Here is a 23,141-nt window from a genome sequence, read left to right as displayed (position 1 = left end):
GCCCTATTTCCTTTGTAACCTTCAGCCTTTTAACAAAAAGACAAAACCAGAGACCTGTATAGTCATTTAAAAGGTCAAAGTTGCTGAGCCAGACAGTCTGACACTCGTAGCACAAACTGGTAAATGTCCCATTATTGGGCGGGTCGCAGGGCGGTGCTCAGACCTAAAGAAACTTACATGGCTTAGGTGACGTTAGAGCAGAGGAATCCACGTGGGGTCCATAGAGAAGTGCGCTGGGAGTCTGGGGCAGTTCGGGAGGATGCTGGCGGTGAGCCAAGCAGCGAGGCCCAGGGCCGTGGGCTGGGAGGACACAGCTGGGCTGGACCGGCTGGACCCACCCCGCCACTAGTGGAGGTCCCATTGCCCACCCTGCTGGGTGGTTGGGACATGCCAAGCATGGTGTCCAGTCCTGAGTGGTGGCGGCCGCTGCCCCACGGTTACTCAGGGTGAGGGGACACGGCCCCTCCTCTCTGATGGGCCCAGCCTCCTAAGACCAGACGTGACACCTGCCCTTTAGCTCCCGTAGCCTCAGAGCGTCTTACTAAGAGAGGAAACCCTGTCTGCAGAAAGCAGTCGGGGGGCCCTTGTTTAATGTCAGAACCCTGGAGTCTGGAAACTTGGGTCCTCATCCTACTTTGGCCAGTCACGTGGCTGGGGACGGGACGCAGCTCTGGACGCCGGAAGTGCTGGCACCCGGGGTGACCTGGGACGCCCTGCGAGGCCTGCCCTGCAGGGCTGGCCTCAGAGTCGGGCGGCGAGGAGGCTGGCACTGTGAACACTGAAGACACTGTCTTTTATCCTCTTCCAGTGAAGAAATAGACCGGTTCTGAGTAGAATTGTGCCTGAGGTTTTTCAGTTTTACGTAAAGCAGACATAACCGCATTTCTCGAACTATATCTCAGAAGGCTATCGAAATTTGGGTGAATAAACTTTGGGCTGTGTCTCTGGGCTCCCGCGTCGGCTGAATCTCTCGGCATCTCCACTGGAGGGGCCGTCACACTCCCACACTTGAGTCCGGGAACACCAGGAGTTGATGGATTTGGGAGGCGCGGAAGAGGAGTTCTGTGCGCGGCCCACCTTCCGCCTCCCAGGCTCTTCCGAGGGGCCAGCCATCCCGGCGTCGGAGGCGTCCTCCAGGGTGGGGACACGGCCCCCTCCTGGGCGCCCACCCTGTGACTCTGTGGCATTGTCCCCCATTGGCCCTGATTCTACCCCTTGGGGTGGGACAGAATAAGTCTCCCACCTCGGAGCCTTTCCGCGTTCGAGACAGTGTTGCCCTGAATGCGCTTCTCCAGGGCGGGGGCTGTGATGGCCGTGTGGTTAGAGACCATCCGTGCAGGCTATACCATCTGAAATTGTACGTGTGCGTTTTCCGGGAGAAAGTTCTCATCAGCGAGGTCTGGGAGATAAGGTTTCACGCTCCAAACTGATGTAAGCATTCTAGATTCGCATCCCCCCTCATTTTACTGATGAGGGAAACTGAGGCCCAGACAGTAGAAGAAACTCCTCCCACGTTCACCTCACTAGTTGATGGCAGAGCCAGGTCCCCGAACTTGGACCCTGAAGGTTGTTCCTTTCCTCCCCCCCGTCCCGTGGTGCCGGGTCCGGCAGACAGGGGACTCGCATGCTGGGTTCAGGTCCCCGGTGGCGCCCGCCTGAGCTGGCAGCAGGCAGAGCAGTGCTGCCCACACCCCTGCCCCGCCCCACCAGAGACACAGCCGCCCCTCCACGGTGGGCGCACCACGCTGGTGGGCACACGCCGGGCACCTGGCCTATCTGGTGAGGCCTCCCCGGCCTTCCCCAGAAGGTGGCGCCAGCCTCTCCCTTCGGGAGGCACGGTTCCTGAGCACCCGCTGGCTGGCTGGCTGGCTTGCTTTTAGTAAGCCAGTTAGGCTGCCGCATCGGTGACAGAGCCCAGTCAAACCCTGTGAACTTAAAACACGCAGTCCAAATTTTGACAGGCTCTGTGCTCTCAAAGAAACCTTATCTTTAAGCAAACATTCATCAATATTCTGAGTAATGATCTCATTTTTTAAAAAGTTAGATAAGGAAATTATGCTTTTCCTAGCTAGACACTGTTATTTCACTAACTTTGAAAAAGCAGAATTCCTGTGTTCCCTACCAGACTGCAGCAAAGTCAGCAGAACTAGAACAGTCTTGGTCACTTGGGGTAGATGACAGCCCAGAAGGCTGCCTGATCCCCCTTGCTCTCATCAGCATCCCTGCCCCCTTGGAAAACATCTTTGCCGCCTCTGGCCACCTTGTCTGCTAGACAGTACTGTTCTCCTTCCTCTCTGCTGCCCGTGTTTACTTTTGCTCTCTGTTTGCTTACACTTATAATCTTTGCTTCTTATGTTACACAGAACACAGGGGCAAAACCTAAAGTTCACCCTGAATCAGGCAGCAGGCCAGCCGCTGGGAGCTTGGCATGTAGAGGGAAGTTGAGAACGCCGACCCGCCTTGCCAAAAACAGCATCTGTCTTGGGAAACTTGTTCTAACCTCAGTGAAAGAGGGGGCCTCAGATGGGCCTTCTTAAAGCGCAGCTTCTGGCATTTTCTTTTCAGGCATTTTCAGAAAACCTACATTTGATTAAATGCTTCCTGCAAGCGACGTCAAGAATTCGTGGAGTTTTATATGACAAAGTTCCCCTTGGGTTGGGGTTTCAGCTCAGCAGACCTGAGAAGGTCTGTTTCCCAGCAGCTCCCTGCAGGGTAACTCCTGTGACCTGGATGATAGCAGAGCGTGGGGAGGTTGGGGGGAGGAGGGGACCCCTCGTGTTAGAGTCTCGCTGTGAACCTGGCCATTTATTTCCCTGAGAGGTGCCGGGAGGTTTCTAGTTTGCTCCTCTCAAGACTTAAGTGGCGCTGCTGGGACTTGAACCCCAGTCTGTCTCCCAAGCCAGTGTCTTCCCGCCCACTGAGCTGTGCCCACCTCCTGGTGGTCTCCTGAATTCCCCTACATCAGTGTTTTCCAACTTGAATATTGTCTATGAAATCATCCAGTATTTCATTTCATTTTTTTTTTCCATGTTTAAAAACTAAGACCTCAGGTTTCGTCAGTTAGTTACTATCACTCAGCTTTCTGACCAGTATGTTGTGACACCTGTAAACAGTGGTTTCTTACAGTAGAAGGGCATTGGTGTCCCACTGCGGGACCCGATTGGAGAAGGGACGGGCCCCCTCTTCCACCGTCTGCCTAGCCGTGTGTAACACGCCAGACGCCTGGCTCTGCCAGGTCCGCCGTGGACTGACCGCACTCTCAGGGACATGCCTGAGCTCAGGAGGAAGCACAGTACTTCATCTAGTAATTGTTGCGTGATGGAGCCCTTCTAAGCAATATGCTGTCCCTCTCCAAACAGACCGATCACTGAGCATTTAAATACACACACACACACACACACACACACACACACACACACACACACACACACACACACACACACACACACACACACACACACACACACACACTGTGGGGAAATGAGTTGGACAGACTCTGAGCACCTAGTGCATGATGATGGACACTGCTGGGCATGGGGACAGAAGGGTGGCCAACATGGGAGCTTGCCTTCAAGGAGCCCTGAGTCTAGTGGGGAGACGGTGTCAGCAGAGCAATGAAGTGCAGTGATCAGGGTGCCCCGGGGGTTCCGTGGGGGTGAGGGGGACCTGCCCGGCCAGGTCACTAGCGCAAGTGAGCAACTTTCAGGAAGAGTGAAGGGAGCTGGCGGGGCCCCACAGCGGCTGGCGGGGTGCATCTTTGCCCAGTGTTCCTGCACAGGCCTCGTTTCCTTGCGTGCCTGGTCATCGGGGTGGCCCTTTGGAGTGAGTATTGGACCGGGCAGACCCCTGGGCGTAGGCCCTGGGCCTCTGGACCGAGCCCTGGAGCCTTGCGGGGCACCTCAGTGGCCCAGCCCCACCTCTCTGCTGTTCCTCCACCAAGGCCGAGCTCGGAGCCACACGGGCTCTGCAGCTACAGTCGTTGCTGTGTCATCTTTCTTAATCCAGATAGCTGTAAAAGTAGGTGTTTTGTTAATCCCCGCTATGGAATTTTTAAAAATTGAGGCTCCTCTTGGTAGAGGAATGAACTGAGGTGCGTCTGCTGCGCTGCTCTCAAGAGGCTGAGCGTGTGTCTGTCTGACTCTGCCCTTCTTGGGGTGAGAGGTTAAAGGTCATGTAGGCACAGCAGACTCTCTGCTGTCAGGGGACCTGAGTGGGACAAACCGCTGTTCGTAGGCGACAGAGTTGGTAGGAGAAACATCGCGATGGGCTTCCTTTAGTCTCATTTCCGTGTGTGTGTCTGTGTGTATATGTGTGTGTGTATATATGTTTGTGTATATGTGTGTGTATGTATGTGTGTATGTATGTGTGTCTATATATGTGTGTACATATGTGTGTATATGTGTGTGTTATGTGTATCTGTGTATATCTGTGTCTGTATACGTGTATGTGTGTATATGTGTGTGTGCATATGTATGTATGCATATGTGTCTGTATATGTGTGTGTCTATATATGTGTGTCTGTGTGTGTGTATTGTGTATATGTGTGTGTGTATATCTGTGTCTGTGTATATGTGTGTGTGTATCTGTATGTGTGTCTGTGTATATCTGTGTGTCTTTGTGTATGTGTGTGTATATATGTGTATATCTGTGTATCTGTGTGTATATGTGTGTGTGCTGTGTTTGTGTCTGTATGTGTGTGTATATCTGTGTGTGTATATCTATGTGTATATGTGTGTGTGTATCTGTGTGTGTATGTGTGTCTGTATGTGTGTGTATATATATGTGTGTATGTGTGTATGTATATGTATGTATATGTGTGGGTATGTGTGTGTGTATGTGTGTGGTGTATGTATATGTGTGTGTCTGTGTGTATATATGTGTGTGTGTCTGTGTGTTTGTGTCTGTGTATATGTCTGTGTGTATATGTGTGTGTATGTATATATGTGTGTGTCTGTGTATGTGTGTATGCTTGTCTGTGTGTATATGTGTGCATGTGAGTGTGTGTGCATGTGTATGTATATGTGTTTCTGTGTGTGTCTGTGTGTGTATATGTGTGTCTGTATATGTGTGTGTCTGTGTGTGTATATATGTGTGTGTGTATATATGTGTATGCGTGTGTCTGGGTATGTGTGTGTGTGTCTGTGTGTATGTATATGTGCGTGTGTCTGTGTGTATATGTGTGTGTGTATGTGTGTGTATGATATGTGTGTCTATATATATGTGTATGTGTGTCTGAGTGTGTATATGTGTGTCTGTGTCTGTGTGTGTATGTCTTTGTGTCTGTGTGTGTGTGTGTGTGTGTGTGTGTGTCTGCGTGTGTGTGTCTGTGTGGGGAGTGAGAGGCCCTGAGCATGACTGGTGACTAGTGACCGCTTGCTGGTGGAGCTGGAGCCTTAGGAGCCCCGTGGGCCACCAGAGAAGCCTCCTGCTTCCTGTCCCTCACCAGCCACCTCCTGAGCCTTTGCCTCCTCCTGTGCCCGCCCCACGTGGACCAGCCGGCCCTGACAGGCCCTGAGCTCAGCTCAGCTGCTGCCACACAGGAGTGCGTGAACACACACAGCACAGATGGAGCGGGGGGAGGGCAGTAGGGGAAGACGGCCCAGGCTGTCAGGTTTCTAAGGTCCTTAGGAGCCGGAGGGTAGGACATGGCTCTTCTGGAGTACGGCTGCCCCCTACGGCCAGCCCACCCGGCTGACGCTGTTGGAGCGAAAGCGCAGCCGGGCCGGGGCCGGGGACCGCCCAGCGCGGAGCGACGCGAGCCTGTCCCTGGGCCTGTGAACTCGGGCGGCAGTGCTGTCTGGCGTGGCTGGAGCTCACCCACGCACGGGCCGTGTTTCAGGTGGTGAGGGCTGCCGAGGAGGCCGCCTCCACGCTGGCCAGCTCCATCCACCCGGAGCAGTGCATCAAAGTGCTGTGCCCCATCATCCAGACGGCCGACTACCCCATCAACCTGGCCGCCATCAAGATGCAGACCAAAGTCGTCGAGAGGATCGCCAAGGAGGCCTTGCTGCAGCTCCTCGCGGACATCATCCCGGGCCTGCTGCAGGTAGGCCCCCGAGGGGTGGGCGGGACAACCGGGCGGTGCAGCCCCTGCCTCTTCTGGCCCACCCTCTGCTGAACGCACAGGAAGATCTTCCTGGCAGCCCAGGCCTGTGGCTCACAGAAGGAACTTTACTGTGAACATGTTTTGATCTTTCTTCGTTGTTCCTTCCTTACTGCACGGCAATGGGCCCAGCCCTGGGCAGGGTGGGCCGTGGAGCCCAGCATCAAACAGTGGTCCTGGCTCTCATCCGTCCAGCTAATATTAATTGAAAACCCTCGTGAGCATGAGGCGTTGAATTAAGTAGACTACGGAAGACGAGGTGTTTTCCACTGTTGGGACCCTACCTCACGGAGTCTCCAGCCCGCTCCAGGACCCGGTACAGCCGTACAGACGGCCGTGGGTGAGGGCGGGTGCCGTGTGCTGAGTTGCTGCCACGGGGGTGCAGGTAGGGGTTTCTGAGATCGGGGTGGGGGCTGACCTCTGGGTTGGGGTGTCAGAGAGAGACGGGCTCAGAGAAGAAGTGGTTTAGAGTTGGGCCCTAGGGAGAGATTTCAGTGGGGAAGGGTAGAGAGACATCAGCTTTACACTTAATAAATGCTGCTGTTTGCTGAGTGCTGGGCTCAGAAATTTAAACACATACAGCCGGGCACTGGCTTATTCCAGGCAGAGGGAAAGACACAAAAGCAGAAAGGTCCAGAGGGCTGTTCGGAGGAGAGCAGACAGTCCCACCTGGGTGTGGGGCGGGGGGAGGCCCACAGGCAGGTTGTGGTCCAGCTGGAGAAGGATGCGGAGGTCTGGCTGCGGGCGGATGTTCCCCGCAGTCCGTGGACAGTGGAGTTTTGCCCACAAGAGTGAGCGACGTGGTTCTCATTTCTTGAAAGGGGTTTGCACGTGTGAGGTTTGCTTTACCATGGCGAGAAATAGGAAAGAAGCCAGGTATTTTTCCCCTTAACTTCCTTTTCTCATTCTGTTCTCTCGTGACGTCTCTTGGCTGGTGCTGCCTGGCAGCTCATGATACAGCATCTATCTGTGTGGAGGAGACCAGCTCGCCGGCCTCCAGCCTCCCACCCCGGAAGCCGCTCACTCTTTGGCACTCTTACATGTGGCCTCTCTGGGGCGAGAGCTCTCGGGGTTCACAGGCAGAGCTCAGGTGTATCCAGGCCGCTCCTGACAAGGTTGAGGTTGAACCGAGAGGGCATTTGTGGAAACGTTGATGAAATATTGACAGTCAGGCAAAGCTTTGATCTCGTTTCCTTTCTGTGTCCCTCTCTGACTGCAGGGTTACGACAACACCGAGAGCAGCGTGCGTAAGGCCAGCGTGTTTTGCTTAGTGGCGATTTATTCCGTAATCGGAGAAGAGTTGAAACCTCACCTGGCACAGCTCACAGGCAGCAAGGTGTGTATAGTGTTACACGGGCGGGTCGTACACCTGGGCCTGCTGGCGCATCGCAGACTTGCTGCCCTGCAGCTCTGGGCTCCGCACGGGCTTCCTCAGCACGTGCGTTCTAGCTGGGCCTTATTCTCCAGAGGCGTTTCTCTAAAGACGAAATGACCGGCCGTTTAGTGAAGTCATTAAGGTACAACGTGGTCTGTCGTCGCTCCAGTTTTTGAAACGATAGCTTTGAACTTCTAGTTTATCCCAAAAAGGAAGATGACTGTCTTTAGAAACCAGCTTGTTTTCTCCCCCCAAAACACTAAGGACGTTTACCTGCTGGCTTCACACAAGGCTGGGGGGCTCCAGGTCCCTGTGGGGTGAGGACGGTGACCCTGCACGTGACCCGCCCGGGGGCCCACAGTGATCTCACTCTGGAAGCCGGGCTTTTTATTCCCTGGGCTGCCTCTCACCTTCCTTCTAGACTCAGGGCCAGAAAATGGGACAAAAGGACGATGGGCTCATGGAAGGTGACGGGGGCTGGAGTGCTTGTTGGTTGAAAAACAGACTCACATCTGATGAACTGCCAGGGGAGAGCAGGTGGCCACCCTCGAGCTCTGGCTGGAGAGGCCAGGGCCTGGGCCGCGGGGCCAACGTGTCACCGTGAAGTTACAGAGGCCCTGGGCAGGGGTGCAGATCCGCGAGCGCGAAGCCTGCAGCACCTGGCCTTCCTCCTTAGAAAAGAAGGGAGCAGAGGTGATGCTCGTGGCTTCTCAGTAGGGCTGTTCCTTTGACACAGTTGGCGAGCATCACCGCTCACCGCGTTCTGGCTCTGCTGCCTTCGCCCGAGCAGGGCTCGCACCCTCAGCACTGCCGACACCTCGGGCCACTTCCTGGTGGAGGCGCCACCCCTGGGGTCCCAGGAGCGCACCCCACCCTCAATTGATGTCCCCACACCTGGCCAGGTGTCCTCTCGGGGCAGAATCAGCCCTGGTGGAGAACGACTGGTCCAGAAGGAGACACTTGACTCTTCCCGCAGACAGAAACCAGCAGCGGGGCTGGCAGGTGTGGAGGCCACTTCCCCTGATTCCACTTCCCGAGGTCCCCGTCCAGCCCTCCTGGCCATGGCCTGCAGGACCCTGAGCCGAGAGTGCCGAGCAGTGCGCTGGGCCGGGAGCCCCCCTCCCTCTGTGGCCGTCGTCGGGGGCCGTGGATGGTCCCTGGCAGCGGTGGGGATGGCACAGACAGTCTTCACAAAAGGAATTAGATTCGTAAAATGGGAAATTCACCCAAAAGTAATATTAGCCAGACCTCGGTTTTCTGGTACTTTCTACTCTCGTGAGTAAGGGAGCTGCCCTGCCATCTCATGTGCCCCCTCCAGCAAGGGGCTGAGGAAACGCAGGTGTCTTCTCGTCCCTGTCCTGCAGTTGACCTGCTGCCCCTTGCAGCGGTGGTCTCGGGTCTGGAGCCCAGTCCTCATTGGAGCCAGTATTCCCATCTCCCCGCTGATGATGTCAGTCGGCTCGGAGGGCTTGGGGAGGCTGGCTGCACAGCTGTCCACTGGGGCAGCGCAGAGCTTCCGGCCGTTACAGTTTTTATAGGTGAGAACTCCGGTGTGTTAACGTGAACCTGGTAGACTCCAGCGCACATCTCCTAAAACAAACACCCTCCCACCCAGCTCCCCAAAATGGGTAGCTGACAGCACATGGTGCTAAGTTAGAAACAGAGAATCAAGCCATGGCTTCCAGTTTCTGTGTGTCACCAAGCCTATCAGACTCTCCTTCCACTACTTAAATGAAGTTAATAAATGACATCAGGTTCTGCAGAGAAAGGCTGGTGCAAGGAACCTGTGAGGTGCCTTTGAGAAGTGTCCTGTTGCCATGGCAGCAGTACTGGCTTTAGGATCAGAAAACCTGTCCCCCGCTGACTAGCTGTATGACTTTGAGCAACCTTTCCTTTCTGCGCGTGCTCTCTCTCTCTCTCTCTCTCTCTCTCTCTAGAATACAGTAACATAAAATTTACTGTCTTAACCATTTGTAAGTGTACAGTTCACAGACACTAAGTACATTCATATTATGCATATTCATCACCACCATCCACCTCCTGAGCTCTTTGCACCTTGGAAAACTGAAATCCGTAATATTCCCCCTCCCCCCTGGCCCCTGGCAACCACCATTCTACTTTCTGTCTCTGTGAGTGTATAAGTGGAATCATACAGTATTTGTCTATTCGTGACTGGCTTATTTCACTGAGCATAACGTTCCTAGGTTCACCCATGTTGTAGCAGGTGTCAGAATTTCCTACTTACTTATTTTTGGCTGCGTTGGGTCTTCATTGCTGCACATGGGCTTTCTTTAGTTGAGGCGAGCGGGGTCTAGTCTTGGCTGTGGCACGCGGGCTCAGTAGTTGTGGCTCACGGGCTTAGTTGCTCTGCGGCATGTGGGATCTTCCCGAACCAGGGCTCGAACCCATGTCCCCTGCATTGGCAGGAGGGTTCTTAACCACTGTGCCACCAGGGAAGCCCCTTCCCTTCTTTTTAAGGCTGAATAACAGTTCATTGAATGTACATGCAGCATTTTGCTTATCCATTTCTTGGTAATGGCCTTGTGGGCTGTTTCCACTTGTTGGCTATTACGAGTAACGCTGCTATGAACATGGTGGTACAGATACCTCTCTGAGACCCCACTTTCAATTCTCTTGCGTATATATCCAGGAGTGGAGTTGCAGGATCATATGATAACTGCCAAACTGTTTGCCACAGCAGCTGCACCATTTCACATTCCCACCACCAACGCACAAGGGTTTCAGTTTCTCCACATCCTCGCCAGCACTTGTTATTTTCTCTTCTTTTTTGATAATAGCCATCCTCATGGGTGGTGTGAGGCGATATCTCAGTGTAGTTTTGATTTGCATCTCCCTAATGATTGGTAATGTTGAGCATCTTTTCATATGCTTGTTGGCCAGTTGTATATCTTCTTCAGTGAAATGTCTATTCAGGTCCTTTGCCCATTTTTGAATTATGTTTGTTTTTTTGTTATTGTTGAGTTATAGAAGTTCTCTCTATATTCTGGATATTAATCCCTTGACCTTTGATGCACAAAATGTTTTAGTTTTCGTGAAATCCAATTTGTCTATTATTTTTTTGCCTGTGCTTGTGGTGTCGTATTCAATAACCATTTCCAAACCCAGTGTTGCGAAGCTTTTGCCCTGTGTTTTCTTCTAACAATTTAAAAATTTTAGCTTTTAATGCAAGTCTCTGATCCATTTTGAGTTAATTTTTGTGTATGGTGTTAGGTAAGGGTCCAACTTCATTCTTTTGTGTGTGGATGTTGTTTTTCCAATACCATTTGTTGAAAAGACCTTCTGTTTCTTCAGAGAACCTCATTGGAATTTTGATAGGGGTTTCATTGAATCTATAGATAGCTTTGGGTAGTATTGACATCCTAACAGTATTGACTTCCAATCCATGAACACAGGATGTCTTATTTTTTTTTTTAACCTCCATACTGTGATGAGTAGTTGTTTGTTTTTAGTTTTTTGTACTTTTTTTTTTCTTTTTGTGGCATGCGGGCCTCTCACTGTTGTGGCCTCTCTCGTTGCGGAGCACAGGCTCCGGACACGCAGGCTCAACGGCCATGGCTCACAGGCTTAGCTGCTCCACGGCATGTGGGATCTTCCCGGACCAGGGATCGAACCCATGTCCCCTGCATTGGCAGGCAGATTCTTAACCACTGCGCCACAGGGAAGCCCGGATTTTTCATTTTTAGTGTATAGAAATGCAGTTGAATTTTGCTCACTGATTTTGTATTCTGCTACTTTGCCGAATTCTTTTATTAGTCTTAATGTTTTTTTGTAGAATCTTTAGGATTTTATACCTGTGAGATCACAGTTGTCCCTTGGTATCCACTGGGATTGCCATAGATAACAAACTGTGCAGATGCTCAAGTCCCGTACCTGTGGTTCCACTTCTGTGTAGCCAACTGACCGCAGATGGTGTAGTGCTGTGTGTGTTGAAAAAAATTTCTGTATAAGTGGACCTGCACTGTTCAAACCTGTGTTGCTCAAGGGTAAACTGTATATCATCTATGAACAAAGATAATCTTGCTTCTTCCTTTCCAATGTGGATGCTTTTTGTTTTTCTTTTCCTGCCTAATTGCTCTGGCTGGAACTTACAGTACTATATTAATAGAAATGGTGAAAGTAGGCATCCTTGTTCCTCATCTTAAAGGAAAAGTTTTCAGTCTCTTACCGTCGAGCATAATGTTCACAGTGTGCTTTTCATATCTAGCTTTTGATACGTTGAGTTACAGGCAGCCTCGGAGAGAGTGCGGATTCAGGTCCAGATCGCTGCAGTAAAGTGAATATTGCAATGAAACAAGTCACACAAATTTTTTGGTTTCCCGGTACGTATAAAAGTTATGTCTTTACTATACTGTAGTCTATTAAGTGTGCAATAGCATTCTGTCTAAAAAAAGTCAGTATACCTACCTTAATTTTAAAAAAAGTTATTGCTAAATAATGCTAGCCATCATCTGAGCCTTCAGCGAGTCATAATCTTTTTGCTGGTGGAGGGTCTGGCCTCAGTGTTGATGCTGCTGACTGATCAGGGCAGTGACTGCTGAAGGTGAAGGTGGCCGCTGCAGTTTCCTAAAATAAGACAGCGGTGAAGTTTGCTGAATCGATCGACTCTTCACAGTTTCTCTGTTGCAGCAATGCTGTTTGATAGCATTTTACCCACAGTAGAATCTCTTTCAAAATCGGAGTCAGTCCTCTCGAACCTGCCACTGCTTTATCAAGTAAGTCTGTGTAATAATCTAAATCCTTGGTTGTCATTTCGCCAGTCTTCACAGCATCTTCACCAGGAGTCGATTCCATCTCAAGAAACCACTTTCACATGAGATCCCCCTAAGCTCCGGATTTGTATCTCTGGATTTGGGTTAGTGGAGAGAAAATTAAGAAATCATGCAACTGAACTAGATCTCACTAGTTGGTGATGCTCCAGAGGAAAGTCAGTGTCAGCATGGGGAAAAGTGAAATTCAATATCCCAGCTCCTAATGCTCTGATCTCCTACAGCAGAATTCAAATTTTACCCTCAGCTCTGCAAGCTCAGTTGCCGCTCTCCTTTAATGGAAACTTAAGTGCACACTGAGGGCAGGATTTGGCTCAAAGACTTTCTACACTGCACTAAACATTCCTGTTGTTAAAAGCACCTTTACACATATATGCCGTTACAAACTAAGACTGAATTTCTGGACAAGATGTAAAATGCAGACTTTGGAGATAAGTGCAGAACAGTTTAAAGTATTTCACCAGCTCCTCTACCAAAAACAAACAAACAGACAAACAAAACCTTTGCCTCTTCCAGAGTCAGGCAACTTCCCCAAAGTCATCAGGCAGCCAGAATTTCCCAAGGATTCTGAAGGTACAATTCCCTGTTTCTTGGATTTCATGACACCCTCCCCATTCCTTTAGAGAGGTATTTCATGGTTTGTATTTCTTTTTCTAAAAACTCATTAAAATTAATTTTGCTTTGAAGGAAAAAAAAAAGAAACCCTTTCTTTGCTCATCTGTAAGAAGCAACTCCACATGCACTAATGTTTTATCATGAGATTTTATCAATTCAGTCCCATCTTCAGGCTCCACTTATAATTCTAGTTCTCCTGCTGTTTCCACCACATCTGCAGTTCCTCCCCTGAAGTCTTGAACCCCTCAAAGGCGTCCAGGAGGGTTGGAATCAACTTCTTCCAGACTCCTGTTGATGTTGGTATTTTGGCCTGTTCCTGTGAATCAGAAATGTTCTTCATGGCACCTAGGATGCTGAATCCTTTCCAGAAGGTTTACAGTTGACTTTGCCCAGATCCATCAGAGGAAGCACTATGGCAGTGATCGCCTTACAAAATGTATTTCTTAAATAATAAGACTTGAAAGTCAGAATTATCCTTGATCTACGGGCTGCTGAATGGATGTTGTGTTAGTAGGCATGAAAACAACATTAATCTTGTTGTACATCTTCATCAGAGCTCTTGGGTGACCAGATACCCTGTCAATAAACAGTAATATTTTGAAAGGAGTCTTTTTTTCTGAGCTGTACGTCTCAACAGTGGGCTTAAAATACTCAATCATGTTGTAAACCTGTGCTGTCATGCAGGCTTTGTTGTTGCATTTACAGAGCACAGGCAGAGTAGGTTGAGCATAATTCTTAAGAGCCCTGGGATTTTCAGAATGGCAAATGAACTTAAAGTCACCAGCTGCATTAGCTCCTGACAGAGTCAGTCTGTCCTTTGAAGCTTTGAAGCCTTGAAGCCAGGCATTGGCTTCTCCTTTCTGGCTCTGAAAGTCCTAGATAGCATCTTCTTCCATTATAAGGCTGTCTTGCCTACATTGAAAATCTGCTGTTTAGTGTAGCCACCTTCATGAACTACCTTAGCTAGATCCTCTGGATAACCTGCTGCAGCTTCTACGTCAGCACTTGCTGCTTCACCTGGCACTTTTATGTTATGCAGGCAGCTTCTTTCCTTAAACCTCATGAACCAACATCTGCCAGCATCAGACTTCTTTCCTGCAGCTTCCTCATCTCTCTCAGCCTTCCTAGAATGGAAGAGAGTTAGGCCCTTGGTCTGTAATAGGTTTGGGCTTAAGGGAATGTTGTGGCTGGTTTGATCTTCTGTACAGACCACTAAAACTTTCTCCATATCAGCAGTAAGGCTATTTTCCTTTCTTATCATTCGTGTATTCACTGGAGCAGCACTTCCAGTTTCTTTCAAGAACTTTTCCTTTGCATTCACAGCTTGGCTAACTGTGGCACGAGAGGGCTAGCTCTTGGCCTGTCTCAGCTTTCAATATGCCTTCCTCACTACGCTTAATCATTTCTAGCTTTTGATTTAAAGTGACAGAAGTGCAGCTCTTTCACTTGAACACTTCAGGCCACTGTAGGGTTATTAATTGGCCTAATTTCAATATTGTTGTGTCTCAGGGACTAGGGAGGTGCAAGTACAGGGAGGGAGACCCGGGAATGGTGGGTCTCTCGCGCAGTCAGAACACACACATCTGTGGATGACATTTGCTGTCTTTACGTATGGGCGTGGTTCGTGCCAACCCAAACAACTATAGTCATAACATAAAAGAACACTGACCACAAGTCACCATAAGAAGTATAATAGTAATGAAAAAGTCTGGAATAATTGTGAGAATTGCCAAAATGGGACAGTGACATGAAGGGAGCCATGCTGTTGGAAAATGGCCCTCATGGACTTGATTGATGCCGGGTGTTCACAGACCTTCAATTTGGGGGAAAAAACACAGTATCTGTGAAGTATATTAAAGTGAAGCACAATAAAACAAAGTATGCCTATACTTTTCTTCTATTCCTAGTTTATTTGGTATTTTTATCATGAAAAGATACTGAATTTTGCCAAATACTTTCTCTGTATCAATGGAGATGATCCTTTGGTTTTTGTTTGTTTGTTTTTTAATATTTATTTATTGATTTTTGGCTACATTGGGTCTTCGTTGCTGCGCGCGGGCTTTTCTCTAGTTGCAGCGAGTGGGGGCTACTCTTCATTGCGGTGCACGGGCTTCTCATTGTGGTGGCTTCTCGTTGTGGAGCACAGGCTCTAGGCACACGGGCTTCAGCAGTCGTGACACACAGGCCCAGTAGTTGTGGCTCGCAGGCTCTAGAGCACAGGCTCCATAGTTATGGCGCATGGGCCTAGTTGCTCCGAGGCATGTGGGATCTTCCCGGACCAGGGCTCAAACCCATGTCCCCTGCATTGGCAGGCGGATTCTTAACCACTGCGCCACCAGGGAAGTCCCTGGGGGTTTGTTTGTTTGTTTTTGTTTTTTCCTTCATTCTGTTAATGTGGTGTATTATATTTATCAATTTTTGTATGTTGAACCATCCTTGCATTTCAGGAATAAATCCCACTTGGTCATGGTATTAAAGCCTCTTAATGTGCTGTTGAATCTGGTTTGCCAGTCTTTTCTTGAGGATTTTTTGCATCAGTGTTCATAAGGGCTATGGATCTGTAGTTTTCTTGTTATGTCTTCAACTGGCTTAGATATCAGGAGAATGCTGACCTCATAGCATGAATTCAGAAGTGTTCCTTCCTCTTCAGTTTTCTAGAAAAAATTGAGAAGGATTGTGTTAGTTCTCTAAATGTTGGTAGAATTCACCAATGAAGCCACCTGGTCAGGGGCTTTTCTTTGTCAGATTTTTGATTACTGATTCAATCTCTTTACTAGTTATGGGTCTGTTCAGGTTTCTCTTTTCTTCTTGATAGGTTTTGTGTTTCTAGGAGTTTGTCCATTTCATCTAAGTTACCTAATTTGTTGGTGTACAGTTACTAATAGTATTCTCATGATCTTTTTGATTTCTGTAGAATCAGTCATAATGTCCCCACGTTTGTTTCTGATTTTAACAATTTGAGTCCTCTCTCTTTTTTTGTTAGTTAACTTAGCTAAAGCTTTGTCAATTTTGTTGATTCTTTTTCAAAGAACCAAGTTTTGGTTTTGTTACCTCTATTTTTTGTTTCATTTATCTCTGCTCTAATCTATATTATCTTCTTTCTGCTAGCTTGGGGTTTAATTTATTATTCTTTTTCTAGTTCCTTAAGATATATAAAGTTAGGTTGTTGATACAAATCTTCCTTCTTTTTTATATAGCTATGAATTTCTCTCTTTACACTGCTTTTGCTGCATCCCATAAGTTTTGGTATGTTGTTTTTGTCTGTCTCAAGGTATTTTCCTATTTCCTTTGTGATTTCTTCTTTAACCCAATGGTTGTTTAAGAGTGTGCTGTTCAATTTCCACAGATTTGTGAATTTTTCAGTTTTCTTTCTGTTACTGATTTCTGAGTTCATCTGTTTTGGTCAGAAAAGGTACTTTGTATCATATTTATCTTTTAAAATGTATTGAGGTTTAATCTGTGGCCTAACATATGGTCTATCTTGGGAAGGTCTCATGTGCACTTGAGAAGAATGTGTATTCTTGTGTAGAATGTTTTGCATATGTCTTTTAGATCTAGTTGATTTATTGTGTTGTTCAAGTCCTCTAGAGTGGAATATTGAAGTCTCCCAACTATTACTATAAAACTGTTTCTCCCTTCCATGCTGTCAGTTTTTGCTTCATATATTTTGATGGCATGTTCTTAGATGTGTAATTATAAATATTAAATTTTCTTGCTGTATTGCTCTTTTATTAATATGTAATGTCCATCTGTTTCTTGTAACCTTTTTAGATTTAAACTCTATTTTGTCTGATATTAGTGTAGCTACCCCATACTCTTGGTTACTGTTTGCATGGAATATCCTTTTCCATTCTTTCACTTTCAACCTATTTGTGTCTTTGGATCGAAAGTGAGTCTCTAGTAGACAACATATAGTTGAATCATGGTTTTCTTTTTATCCATTTTGCCAATCTTTGTCTTTTGATTGGAGAATTTAACTCATTCACATTTAAAGCAATTACTGATAAGGAAGAGATTTCTGTCATCGTGGTATTTGTTTTCTATGTGCCTTATAGCTTTTTTGTCCCTCATTTTCTACACTACTCTTTTGTGTTTGTTTGCTTTTTGTACTGAAACGTTTTAATTCCCTTCTCATTTCCTTTTGTGTATATTCTATACCTGTTTTCTTTGTGGATTACATTTGACATCCTAAAGTTATAATCCTCTAATTTGAATTTATACCAGCTCATTGAGCAAGCTTTCTGAACCCTGGCCTTTTCATTTGTAAAATAGGAGAACCTGTTCTGCCTACCTCAAAGGATTGTTTTGAGGCCCAAATGTGATAATCAGTGTAAAGCTTGTAAACCATTGGACATATACACATCGTTCACTCTATTACCGTCATCTTTTCCTTGTACTTGCAATTATGTTCTAGACTTGACTAGGTAGATACAGTAGGGGTTCTGAGTTGTAAATAACTATTAGCAATGTTTAGCAGCTCATTTTTAACCAGGCTTTCATAGAAATATAACTATCCTGCTTTCTAGATCACTTTTTTCTTCTTTAAAAACTCTAGTGGGAAGCAGCAGCATAGCACAGGGAGATCAGCTCGGTGCTTTGCAATGACCTAGAGGGGTGGGATTGGGGAGGGTGGGAGGGAGGCTCAGGAGGGAGGAGATATGGGGACATATGTATGCATATGGCTGATTCACTTTGGTGTACAGCAGAAACTAACATAGCGTTGTAAAGCAATTATACTCCAATAAGATGTATTTAAAAAAAAAACAACCTCTGATTCAACAAGTACATGTTAGGAACCTGCTATCTTCAGCACACTATGCTAAGGCACATGGGAAGAGCAAGAACTCGTCCTGCCCTGACAGGACTGACACATGAGGAAACTTGTACAGCTGCCCAGGAGTGACCAGTGGACATGGTGGGACGGGCTCTGATTGCTGGGTCAGGGGCCTGGAGGAAGTGGGACCAGATTGGGCTGGGCTTGGCAGGATTGGGGAGCTGCACAGGGAGGGAAGGAGTGGACTGCAGGGAGGAACAGTGTGGACAGCTCAGGTAGGAGTAGGAGTGGGGTGCTCAGAGGACACGTTCTCCGAGCAGGGAGCTGCAGGAAGCACCTTGCAAGTGTCACTGCTCTGCATTTTGCAGATGGGAAAGTCGAGGCTCAAGAAATGTTTGCCTGAGGTCGCAGAACTAGTTAGTGTTGGAGTTGGTGCTAGAATTCTGCTGGACCTGTTGAGCTTCAGGCCAGTGCTCTGTTGAATGTGCCGCGGCTTCCCTTGCACCTGGTTGGCCCTGGCCGTATCCTCCTGAGCCTTAGAGCATTTAGGGACCTTGTGTAAAATGATGGCACTTGGGGTTTTGTTTTTCTTTTTAATAAATTTATTTTAGTTTTGGCTGCATTGGGTCTTCGTTGTTGCACACGGGCTTCTCATTGTGGTGGCTTCTCTTGTTGCAGAGCGCGGGCTCTAGGCGCGTGGGCTTCAGTAGCTGTGGGCGGTCTCAGTAGTTGTGGCGCATGGGCTCAGTTGCTCCGCGGCATGTGGGATCTTCCCGGGCCAGGGCTCGAACCCGTGCCCCTGCATTGGCGGGCGGACTCTTAACCCCTGCGCCACCAGGGAGGTCCAGTGATGGCACTTTGATCACCGCACTGACTGTTCTATTGAAAGGTTTCAGATTTTGAAAGGTGTGGGATGAAAACAGACTGGGATACATAGCGTGAATTCCCGACACACTCCCTGCAGCTGAAAAGAGTAAGAGGCATTACAAGTCCTGATCTGGGGGGGGACCCCCGGTGGGCTGCTGCGTGAAGACGCTCGGGCAGAGCCCTCCCGCCAGCTGCACGTCCCAGGCTCCACAGCCATGTGACTGAGCGCGCCTTGCTGGGGGTCAGGGAGACACTGCCTCACGGGGGCTCTGCTGGTTGCTGGTCCTGTTCCCACCCATCATCCGAGGGCCCCGCTTTCTCCTGTGCCACACGCTCCACTCGGAGCATCTCTTCGTGGGTTCCCCGGGGACCAGCCGCTCCTCCCTAGGCAGCCGTATACTTGGCCTCACAGCCTGTTCAGAGACAGCAGCTAAAGAGCTGTGGAAGAGCTGTGGATAGTAAATATTCCCTTAATCTTACCAGTCGTGTGTTGCGTAGATTTTTATGGGCACTCTGCTTCTACAAATACCTGTTTCTTTTAATTTTTAATATGATCAGGCACACTATCAACATACGAAGTTAGCGGCATTCAGCAAATATTTAAGAACCTACCGTGTTACATGGTGCTTTAGGTATTTTGAGAGTCCAAGGGGCTTGAGTTAGAACTAAATGAGATGTCAGGCTTGGAAGCCCTTTCGCCGTCAAGCACTGTGCCTGACTGAGGGCACGTTGTTTAGTGACGCAGCGTCTGGCCTCAGGGAAGTTGAGTCTTGCTGGAAAGATCCAGCCCACTGCTCCCTGCAGCAGGAGGTGGCCTGTGCTGAGCCACAGTGGGCGGGGCTGGGGCCCGGGGTGCGGGAAGGCCATGGGGCACATGGGGGCGGCCTCAGATTCCACGCGCCTCGGGAGGTGTGCAATGGGGAAGAAGCAGCTTCTGCACACATGTGAGGGTTAGAAAACGTGACCTCTGACCTTGGCTTGCTTCTTCATGCCGATGGAGTGTGGCTTGCACCCTCTCTTCCCGCTGGGTTGGGTGGAGCCGGTGGCTGCCTTGCCCCTGAAGTGTGTGGATCTGCAGCCCTGAGGCCCGCCTCGTGGTCACATGTTTCCCTCTTTCCGTGATAACCCCTCGCGCCCCCTCCTCTAGTCTGACCTCCCAATCGCGGTGGCCCTGGCCCCGGGCAGATGGCTTGGACCAGTGGTGGGCACTCCGTAAATGTCTGTGCAGTGAATTTCTCCACTAAGGGACATGCTGTTTTTTTGTTTTTTGGTGTGGTTTTTTTGCGGTACGCGGGCCTCTCACTGTTGTGGCCTCTCCCGTTGCGGAGCACAGGCTCCGGACGCGCAGGCTCAGCGGCCATGGCTCATGGGCCCAGCCGCTCCGCGGCATGTGGGATCTTCCCGGACCGGGGCACGAACCCGTGTCCCCTGCATCGGCAGGCGGACTGTCAACCACTGCGCCACCAGGGAAGCCCGGACGTGCTGTTTTGTTGTCACCTGGGTTTTCTTTCCTGCTCTCTGATTTTCTCCTCCTGCTCACCCGTTTGTATCTTCTCCTTGCAGATGAAGCTGCTCAACTTATACATAAAGAGGGCGCAGACCACGAACAGCAACAGCAGCTCCTCATCCGACGTCTCCACGCATAGCTAATGCGGCGCCAGAGTCCCCGTGTAGCCCTGGAAGCAATCGGTGGTGCCTCTCAGAGAACTCCCCCTCCCCCCCATCGGCTGCCCAGTCAGTACCAGGAGGCCCGCAAATATTTATTACAATCAGTATTTTGATCCCTTCCAGCTTTTGTGTAGAATCATACTGGTATTGAATGTAAAGGAAGCAAGGCCTGCATTGCATCTTCCTACAAAACAAAACAAAAGGAGTAAGAAAAGAAGAGCCATACTTAAACCGTCTCATCCCGCCTGCTGAGGTCGTAAAACCGTGTGTGTGGGCTGCAGTTTTTAAAAATCGGAGCTCTCTAGCCGATACCTGGTAGAAAGCAGCATTTTCTCTTCAGTTAATAAGATTGGAGGAGGTTGGGTTACGTTGTGTTTCTCTTTCATCTCGGCCTCCTTGGTTTTGGATGTGGCCTGTGTGGGGCAAAGCCCCACGCCTTCCACAACTGACACCATGGAAGGGTTTGTACGTTGTAAGTTGTGTTTTGAGACCTGCTAAGAATACGAATCAAGTCTTGGCAAGAAGTGGGAGAAAAGCCTGAAGATGGTCTTTCAACGAACATGTAGTGATCGTGCTCACCGTCTCCGGACCGGAGGCTGACGCCCTGCGCGGTCTCCTTCCAGGACGGGCTCCTGCCCCTCTGAACAACGCCACCGATGCCGCCCCTGCCCCAGAGCTGCCACTTGAGGGGCTTCTTAGAGATGAAATCCAAACACAAAAATCAAGGTAAATCGACAGCCTTGGTTAGCGTGTGCTTGAAATGGCCCTTCGTGCAGCGTCGAAGATACCGGAGAAGCTGCTCGTTTTACTGCCGAGATCCTGGGAAACACTATTTAACAGCGCTTCCCCCGTGACCCTGGCCCCTGGTGGTGCAGATTTAGGGCCCCCTCGCTTCCCTTCCCGAACCCGCGCCTGAGCGGCTCGATTCTAAGATGTTCTCGGTTAGTCTGGTCAATGGCAGCTCCACCATCTCAGTTTTGAATTCTCTGTTTAATTTGGGATTGAGATCAAAGAAAAATCTAGAGAGACCAGGTATCAGGATTTTTTTTTTTTTGTAATTTTATGGACTGAAGTACTTCCTTGATCCTCTGCTGAGAGAATCATGGTTTTAAGGAAAAAGTAATTGTGGTGTGTGGCGGATCGCAGAAAAACAGGATTGGAAACAGAGTTTTAGAATCAAGTTCTTCAGTGAGAAACTTACCCCTTTAAAATTTCTTCTTGAGGGTTGCACTGCTTCAGTGAAAGCAACTCCGGATCAGGACCCTGGTTAACAAAGTTTGGAGTAAAAGGCTTCAAGCCAAATGGAAGTTCTTAATGCGGTCGGGAAGGCGTCTGTCGTCTCTTAGATTCCACCGTAGCCCCTGTAAATGGAACTGACTTTTCCATATTGTTAATGAGGTGTTTGCTGCTCTGGCGTCCAGTCCCTGCAGCTGCCAGGCTGTGTGGCTCTCGCCCCAGAGCTGCACAGCCCCGAACGTAGCTTGTTTTCATGCAGAATCGACTTCAGATACTTTATGCGGAAATAGGCACTGAAGACAGAGGTCCGGGAGCAGAGGCCGGGGCGCCTTCACTGCGTGCGTGTGCTAAGTGCGTGCGTGCACGTAGCGGGTATCCTGCACGTGCGTGAGGGGCCGCGCTGCTGCCGTTGAGGGAACGTCAGGGGCGCGTTTTACGTGGTCGAACGTTATTGGCTTCTTTTCGGCTCAGAACAGCCATTGCTGTTTGTTCTTACGTCACTCGCGGGGTCGCTTTCTTGCCCTCTACCATCGTCAGCGTCTGATGACTCCTCTGAAGCGGCACCTGTGTTCCGCCGGGTTATTTCCGAGTCCTTCCTGGCGAGCGCGTGTGGAAAGGCCTCTCTCCTTCAGCTCGTGGACGCCCAGGTGGCCGCAAGCCCCGCCCGCAGTCGGGAAGGACCTTGAACGTGGCCGCGCGCGTCCTCCTGGCGCTCACAAAGGGCTAGCCTTGAACGTCACTTGCCCAGCCTTGATGTCCTGACCCAGCGGGGCCCGCCCACTCCCAACCGACAGCTGCAGCTGCCCTGCCTCGCCGCCTCCCTGCAGGCGTCGTGTTTGGATGAAACGGTAGAACACAGGCGAGCAGAGCACCCGAGACTCGGTCCGCCTCCCGCGTTGGCCTGACTGTCCAGGGCCCCGAAAAGCCCCAACGCCACCGCCGGGGCCAGATCGCCGGGCTCCCGCTTCCCCTCCCGCTGCTGAGGCCCCGGGGGAGGCGCGCGGCCTTCCTGGAGCCACTGCAGCCACGGGCCGCCCGCCACGGCCCCACTAGCTTCTCAGTCATGCAGCTGCACCTGACCTGTCTCCTGAATCTTTTTCTTGCCCTACCGCCCTTAATTTATCAAGCATAATATTACACGTTAAAGAACAGCAAATAAGAACTCTGTAGAATCCCACCAGGACTTTGCTAACCATGATATTTGGAGATGATGAAAATGCTCTGAAAAATGTCAGCCACCAAAATAGTTTTGTCGGCACTGTTCACACGCATGGTCCCCACGCCCCCAGGTTGGGTTTTTGGTTTTGGTTTTTGGTTTTTTTGGGCTTTTTCATGTTACATCCATATCTGTATTTATATCTTATTTGTTTCACTTTCAAGTGTATCATGGCAAATGTACAGATTTTTTGTTGTTGTTAATAATGTGCTAGGATTTGCTAAAAAAGAAAACAAGAAAAAAAATCCTTTTGAGTTTGCTCTAGAATAAATGAGACTTAATTCAGTTTCTGACGTCCGAGTGGTTTTTTTTTTTTTTTTTTTTTTTTGGTCACAGTGCTTGTAGGTAGCTTATCCCGTCTCTCTGACGTCAGAACGAGGCCACATTTCTGAAGGATCGAGGGGCTACATGGAGGAGCTCGTGAGGTCAGCAGGTCGGACTGCAGGGGGCCCAGGGCCCAGGGCCGGGATCAGGCGGGTGTCAGGATGGAACCTGGGGGA

General features: G+C 49.4%; 1 protein-coding gene across 5 annotated transcripts in view; it reads left to right on the top strand.

Moving 5' to 3' along the window:
• The window catches only part of CLASP1 (cytoplasmic linker associated protein 1), a 268,179-nt gene extending 245,267 nt beyond the window's left edge, over positions 1 to 22,912 (top strand). For all 5 annotated transcript variants that reach the window (XM_082658008.1, XM_082658009.1, XM_082658007.1 and 2 more), the window contains 3 exons: positions 5,840 to 6,046; positions 7,323 to 7,439; positions 20,085 to 22,912. In XM_082658008.1, the coding sequence (XP_082514134.1) occupies positions 5,840 to 6,046; positions 7,323 to 7,439; positions 20,085 to 20,171 (411 nt within the window). In that variant the 3' untranslated portion in view covers positions 20,172 to 22,912. The remainder of the gene's footprint in view (positions 1 to 5,839; positions 6,047 to 7,322; positions 7,440 to 20,084) is intronic.
• Positions 22,913 to 23,141: the final 229 nt, after the last annotated feature.

The sequence above is a fragment of the Grampus griseus genome (genome assembly GCF_964374135.1).
Source record: "Grampus griseus genome assembly, chromosome: 7".
NCBI classification, from domain to species: Eukaryota; Metazoa; Chordata; class Mammalia; order Artiodactyla; family Delphinidae; genus Grampus; species Grampus griseus.
The sequence above is the reverse complement of the archived record's forward strand: the minus strand, read 5'-3'. Positions and strand labels throughout refer to the sequence as shown.